Source organism: Setaria viridis, chromosome 9, assembly GCF_005286985.2.
Source record: "Setaria viridis chromosome 9, Setaria_viridis_v4.0, whole genome shotgun sequence".
NCBI lineage: Eukaryota > Viridiplantae > Streptophyta > Magnoliopsida > Poales > Poaceae > Setaria > Setaria viridis.
In genome coordinates this window covers 16,714,418-16,722,053 of record NC_048271.2, presented here as the reverse complement: position 1 = coordinate 16,722,053, position 7,636 = coordinate 16,714,418, and the positions used below count along the sequence as shown (strand labels likewise).

At 47.9% G+C, this 7,636-nt stretch overlaps 1 protein-coding gene across 2 annotated transcripts; it reads right to left on the bottom strand.

Annotated features, from left to right (window-relative positions):
• Positions 1 to 316: 316 nt before the first annotated feature.
• On the bottom strand, positions 317 to 6,667 carry LOC117836412 (long-chain-alcohol oxidase FAO1). Of its 2 annotated transcripts, none has more exons than XM_034715836.2 (3): positions 6,300 to 6,667; positions 4,953 to 5,222; positions 317 to 2,294 (listed from the first exon to the last, which is right to left on the bottom strand). In XM_034715836.2, exons 1-3 carry the CDS (start codon positions 6,564 to 6,566, stop codon positions 543 to 545), a joined length of 2,289 nt encoding a protein of 762 aa, XP_034571727.1. In that variant the 5' UTR covers positions 6,567 to 6,667; the 3' UTR covers positions 317 to 542. The 2 variants fall into 2 exon arrangements, with proteins under 2 accessions (XP_034571727.1, XP_034571728.1); XM_034715837.2 differs by lacking the exon at positions 6,300 to 6,667 and adding an exon at positions 5,625 to 6,293.
• Positions 6,668 to 7,636: the final 969 nt, after the last annotated feature.

Below are 7,636 nucleotides of genomic sequence, written 5' to 3'. Positions count from 1 at the left end.
ACTATATTGCAGTAGACGCCGAGGCCGCCAGGCCGGGTTTGCGAGCGAGAGAGAGCGGGGAAGAGAGTCCAGTTCCCAGCTGGGCCGCATCTCAGCGCCACCCCTTCGCAGTAACCAGGCCCCGGCGACGCGCGCGAGCGTAACCGGGCCGCGTCACTTGTAACAGTCCCCGGTCTCCTGGCATCGCCACAACAGATTAAAGTTCAGACGTGGGAGCATGCAATCCGACAGAATGCAGCAATGTAAATGCTTGGGGTGGCACCTTGGCAGTGCAGAGTCGAGCATTCGATTGAATGGATAATCAAACAAAAGGAGCTGGAATCAAGAAATCAGAATCCTTGTTGATACATGATTGGACGATCTTCACCAAGAAACAATGAAGAATTGAGTGCCGGCTGACGCTACCGCGTGTCCGTATCCTGAACCCTCTGCACGATGCAGAATTATTGAACTACAAACGACGCCCAGCGTGCACCTGATTAGCAAGCGCACAGAGACGACGGCGTTCCGCCCACAAAGCATTGACGCATTGCACGGCACAGCTACCGTCTCTTGCGCTGCGCCAGGGATTCGGCGATGCCCTCGGAGAGGCAGTACGCGGTGGACTGAATGGTGATCATGGGGTTCACGCCCACCGCCGTCGGCAGCAGGCTCCCGTCGCACACGTACAGCCCCTCGGCCTCCCAGCTCTCGCCGCGGCCGTCCACGGCGCCGTCTCTAGGGCTCGACCCCATCCGGCAGCTGCCCATCTGGTGCGCCGAGCACAGGAGCGCCCACTTGTCCGAACCAGGCAGCATGGGGCCTGTCGCGACGGTCACCTCGTCAAGGAACGCATCCAGCTCGTCGTCTCGCACGCCGCCGTCGCACCGCAGCCGGTGCCCGTCGCTGCGGTGGGTGCCGACCTCGGCGGCGCCGGCCGCCACCAGGATGCGGAGCGCCCGGCGCAGGCCGTTCCGGAGCTCGTCGACGTCGTCCCGGGCCGGGGAGTAGCAGACGCGGCCCTCGCCGTCCACGGTCCCAGCGCCGCGGTCCCGGACCAGCGCGAAGGCGTGCGCGGTGCGCGCGTACCGGCGCATCCGGTCCTTCATGTCGCGGCCCGATTCCCACGGGACCATCGAGGCGAAGCAGCCCGGCCCCAGCGCCGGTGTCTCGACGATGGTGCGCTCCGTGACGCGGTGCATGGTGGTGATGATGCCGCCCTCGTAGCACTTGCCGGTAAGCGGCGGTGGCTGCGGCTCCTGCTGTTTGTTCTCCGGGAAGTAGCCCCACGCCATGGACACCGGGTGGAGGTGCAGGTTGCGACCGATGTGCCTGTTCTTGAGCCCGCTGTTGCGCAGCAGCGGCGGCGTCATCAGCGCCCCGCACGCCGCGATCGAGACCTTGGCCTCGATGCGCAGCTTCTTGGTGACGCCAGCAACCATGCACGTCGCCACCAGGCCCACGCACTTCCTGCTCCGCCGGGCGTTTTCGCCGGAGTTGCTCTCGAGTATGAAACACTCGGCCTTGCATCCTGTTAGTATGACCGCGCCACGCGCGACGGAGTCGACGAGCCACGTCGTGTCGGTGCCGCGCTTGTCGCCGGTGGGGCAGCCGAGGTGGCAACTACCGCAGAAATGGCCTTCCGACGAGTTGCGCGGCACGGCGTCGGCACGCAGCCCGAGCGCTTCGCAGCCGCGGCGCACAGCCTTGTTCTGGAACCCCTCCTCCCGGCACCCGTCTGTCACCGCGAGCCGGGCGCACACCGCGTCCATGGCCTCCACGTACCCCGGGCTCGCGAACACGGGGAGCCCGTGCTCGCGCGCCCATTCCTGCCTGACCTCCTCCGGCGTGCGGATGCTGGCGGACCAGTTCACCGCCGAGCCGCCGCCGACCATCGAGCCCGTGAACAAGACGGTCGTCACGTTGGACGTGCAGAAGATGCCTCCCTTCTCGTACAGCCGCTCCATGGACGGGCCCTCGACGGAGCTGTAGTCCTCGGCGGTGAAGTACTCTCCCTTCTCGACGACGACGACCTTGTGCCCCGCGGACGCGAGAGCCGCCGCGGCCACGCCGCCGCCGCAGCCTGAACCGACGATGACGACGTCGCATTGCACCGTGTGGTATGTGCTCGCGTCCGTCCTCACCACGAGCCCTTTGTCCACGAGTGACCTGAGCAGTGTAGTGTCGTTCAACGCCTTGGTCTCCACGACGCCATTGTCCAGAGACCGCGGCGACGGTGCTTCCCTTGGCTCTTCCATGTCTGGTACGCTGTATCCTATTGCTTTCCAGCAGGGGTTGTCCGAGTTCTCGTTTACCTGCACGTTGGGAAAAGGATATGCATGTTCACTTTTGCAAACATACTGCTAGGCTCTTTGAAACCTTATAGCGAGTGCATAGAAACAACTATGAAAATCTGAAAGGGTGGAGCAAAAAGAAAAAACAAACAGTCAGCTAGAGATTGCGTATAAAATCTGTTGGATGAAATCCGATGGCTATTGGCTCGCTTTTCCCTCTACAACAACGCTACGTTGGCTCCTTTTCAAACAAACAAACAAACAAACAACAACGCTACGTTGGTTTGCTTCCCATCGCTCGCTGCCCTTCTCCTCCATCTATAGGATAGCTGCTATTGCTCATTGGCGATCCTTCACTACCCGAGCTGACAACGTTCCGGTGGCGTGGCCATTTTCCAAAATTTCTTTACGACTGCAGTATTTTATAAGCTTTTGTTGCATTGAAAGCTGTTATTGAAAATCATGTAGTCTGATTAGAAAATAATGTAAATTGGATAATAAATTATTTGTGTACATGTGTTACATATTTAATTATTTGCAAGAACTAAAATACATAATGCAATTGCAGCAAGCGGGATTATTATAATCCGCATCAACGCAAAATAAACTCTAAGCCCGATTAGGCACCTAAAATCCTAAGATGCACGTCATGTTTTGCCACCACTAGCCTCGAGCTCACATATTTTCTCTGTTGTGTATCCATCACAGGAGTGTGTTTACCATCCTCCTATGCTTTCATGTTTATATGTTTGATTTGTCACTGAACGGCTGAATAATGTTGTAGAAGGAGCTTTTATTGGTTTTCAAATAACCGAAGATGTTGGAGTAGCCTTTGTACGCAATGTTTATATTAGAGGTGTATGAACTATTTCTTTGCGAAATTAACATTGTGCAAAGATTCCATACAAATAGCTATAGCTAGAAATGCACACTTAAAGTAAGCATGCATGCATCCACCCATGTTAAACTTCAAAGGTGAAAAAAAAATTAATGTGCAGTGGTCACTCTTTGAGTGCCCACCTAGTACTATGACTGTCCCCTGGTACTATATGACCGGAAGAGTTAACCTAGCTAGAGGCTTCATTAATCATTATGCAACATGCCTGGATGATGATTAGCTAAATAATGGAGAAAAAGTCGGCTAGGCAAGCAGCTATGAGGTGGTAAATGTCGATATTTACCGTACGTAAATAAGAGTTAATAAAAAGAGAGAGCGTAACAGTAGTAGTAGAGACAAGTTTATAGATAGACAATTGGACTATTGTTGAAGTTAATTTTACAATTTCATATATTGATGACATGTACACTCTTAGAGGTACACTACAGCTATCTACAACCATTAGAAAGGTTAGATTGGGACTGTGCTTAATTGGCCGATCCTAGGTAAGTGTATATCTGGTGAACATGGCTCAGTTTTTGTAAATAGTGCATATTCCTCGACAAGCTTAGGGTTTTGATAAGTTCTTTTTTTTTGAAAGAAAGTTTTGATAAGTTCATAAATTTTTTTTTATCCCAGTAAATCGGTCACTGCATATGCTTCTAATTAACTAGCCAAGAAGAACCGAACATTAGGAATTTCAAGACTTAATTAGTTCAGTATTTGGAAGCGATGAAAAGGTTCTGATGATATATGCCTCCTATCACTGAATATGCTTTTCACCATTTGCAATATCAAAATTACATGTTATAAAAACCATTTTGACAAATCTACATCATCATATGGTTTGTTATTCTTCTAGTAATCGTACTATGCAGTTATATTATAAACATCAGGTGACATTTTATTAGATAGATCTAATTAGTAATTCTTGTCTAGACATCTAGTAAAAGTGACCCGATCGATGGTATACTTCAATTTCCCTGGATTGGTCCTGGTAGCAACTGGCAACACAAACAATGACCTGTCTAGCTAGCTGTCTGGCAAGTGGCAATGGAGGACAATGCGCCCAACTACTACCAACACATCTCTACCATAACATTTCCGTAGCATGCACCAATGAGTGTCTAGCATAACCATCAGATGGCAAATGGGTTACTTGCAACACCAAAATATAGGGACAAGTGATCCAAAATATTTAAAGACTCCTGAAAAAGTTCGTTGTGCCATTATTCCAAGGCACACTCCTTGGATTCCAGACGTAGAGCCCGATACGCGGCAACGAATCGGACATGAATGTAGGCTCCATCCTTGTAGGACAGCTGAAATGAATTCCGGCTGCTCGAGAAATCAGCAAAGGTCCCTCTCAACAGAGCTGGCCTATATTTAACACCTAATAAGCACAAAATCCACATGCGTATTATCCCTGAAAGCACGCCAGTTGAACACCAACTTTTCCCCGCCTCAACATTGAAACTTTACTCTTGTTTTGGTGCTTTTATGAGATGCTCCTCACAACAATATCGCCAAAAATATGATAATGATTTTGTATATGATTTTCCTTGCGCTTATCTTGTGTTTCTTAGATTTAACTATTTGCAACTTCTAAAGGTTTATTTTACAATGGTTAGTTTAACGCCACATGCGGGGTCCGATCCATTGCAGTATTTTCACAGGTTCATCTTTCATAAACACACCGACCATGTAGACAAGGTTCGCACTAGGGAAAAAACGGATCAACCTCTTTCGCAAAAAAAGAAAAAAGAAGAAGAAGAAAATCAGACCATGCTTAACATACATACCATTGTGTAGAATGCGTAGTGCGAGAGGACCTTGATAACCACGAAGGTGATCTTGAGGGGGAACAGCCACCGCGCCTTATTCCACCGTCCCAACGCTTCCTCCCGTCGCTCCACCGGCATGTCGGCAAACTTGCAGACGTAGGGGAACTTGCCGGACATGCACAGCCGCCCACATAGAGCCAACGTGCCGACCCTTGTGCTCAGAATCCAGAGCACAACGTTCACCAGCACCACCGCCTCCCATACGCATCGAGTGACCAGCTCGGCGACCTTTTGTAAAAAGGAAATAAATCTTTTAGATGATACTCCCTCCATCCCAAATTATAAGTCATTCCAAGAATCTTGGAGAGTCAAAGAATTTCAAGTTTAACCAAATTTATGTGATAATATAATAATATTTATGGTGTCAACTAAGTGTCATTAGATTCTTCATCAATTATATTTTCATAGTATACCTATTTGATGTCATAAATCTATATAATTTTCTCTATAATTTTAATCAAACTTGAGATGCTTTGACTTTCCAAGATTCTTAGAATGACTTATAATTTGGAATGGAGGGAGTAGAACGAAACAGATACAATTTGCTTTCTCATCTCCTAATATCTCTATACATCCCAGCCACCGGATCCACCACCGCGCGCATGTTTCTAGTCGTATCCCTTTGCTCACCTTGACCTTCCCATCTGATGGTTCTGCCTCTTGCATGCAGATGCTGTTGCTTTCGCCATCACGCTGACCCTTCCTACGTTCACCATCATTGGCAGTCTAGCAAATCTGATCTCCTAACTCCTAAGGAGTTCCTTCGAGCCCCACAACAAAGGAAACCAAATTACAACCCTAATTCACTCGTGAACATCACTGGTGTTGTGAAAAATTACGGTGACTATAACTAAGGCTATATTTGGATCCAACAACTAATTGGTAGGTAGATACTTCTAATTAGAGTGGATTCTAATGGTATTGCTAGCTAATGTCCAGTAAAACCCTCCTAACTAGTTGGATACAGTAACTATCCAATTTTAACCACCCAGCTACTAGCTGATCTAATTAAGTCTGCTAATTTCAGCTAGCTATTAGATGAGTGGACTCAAACATGACCTAAAGATGTTTTTAGGCGGCTGACTAAGAGGAGATGCGTTAAAGCATTTTCACCATATACTTTCTAACCTTGCGAACGCCCCAGGCGAATCATATGTGTAGGGGTCGCGAATGGCGACAAAAATTTAGGAGGGGCGATGGCGATCCCTACTTTTGCAGGATAGAATGAAGAACGTTGAATTGCGATAAGATAAAGAGAAGGACCACGGCCCATTTATGGATCGGCGCCCTGCAGGAGCAGGTCACCTCGTCGGGGATGGTGCCGTCGGCGGCGGAGGCGAGGTAGAATCGCTCGACGACGTCCTTGCTGCCGCGGCCGTGGTCGGCGTCGTCGCCGTGGTGCCCCTCCACCACCGGCAGGGACGGGATGAGCGCGCCGCACATGGCCCGGAGCGCCTCCATCTGCGGCGGGCGCAGCCCGTGCGTGTAGCGCTCGCGCTTGCAACCCCCGAGCAGCGGGTGCCCCCTGCTCCAGCGCCGTGTCGCCGCCTTCGCCTCCGCCTGCGCCGCCATTACCAGCTACCGTGCGGAGATACTCACGGCCTCGTCTTTGCTGTGATGTGATGTGACTACTACCTCGATCTATGTATGCGGGGAAATGTGTGTCCGACGCGTGTGCGTATCGTATATATAATACTAATATATAGAGGGCAGAGAGCTATCGTCTCTCCTGCACTCATTTAATTCCCAGCATGGCGAGGCAAGATTCGGCAGTCAGAGTTATTGGGAAGGCGACATCACAGCAGCCAGCCAGCCACTATGGCTCAATGCCTCAATGCCAAATTAAGCCATGGCGGTGAGTGATCGATCGTGCCATACTATTATCTCAAATGAAACAAACAGGTGTCTGGTGTTTTGAACATTCGGAATTTAGGCCTTGATGCCTTCGATAGACCTTACCGAAAACTGCATTAGGAGAGCAGAATAGTTCGCAGGTTGAAGTACCGCATACCCATCATATCATACGAAACTAGCAAGATGGCCCGCGCAAATAGCGCGGGTAGCTAGATTTTTATTAATGCTCATATTTGGATGTTTAATTTTAAAATAAAAGGATATATACAGTTGTGTTAGTCATGCCATCGTAACAGATCAAGTTATTATCACATTTTTCTATTGTCATATTTTGTTTTATGAACATGAATTAAAGAGAACATGGATACCTTCTATAGGAATATATTTTATTAGTATTTATTGAAGCAACATAAAAATTTATACATTTTTATAGGAATATAACTTTTTTAGATTTTTTATGAAGATGTACATTTTTTATTGTGAATTTTTTTTATGATGATAAATTACCTTATATTATTATATTGCATGTGTCGATTGGTTTAAGTAGATTTGATTATTTGACCTTTTACATCAACATGTTTTATATTATTTTATTTGGAAATTCATATATTAACTTATTATATTCTAAATGGGTTGTTCATTTAAGGATTTTTATTACCATTATTGAGGGCTTTTGGAAAGCATTTTCTCATTATTTTAAAATAAATTTAGTTATTATTAGTTGTATTTTGAGTGGACTCTTTATTTAGCTTTTGTACTTCCCGAACCATATAGAAATTAGCTTCTAA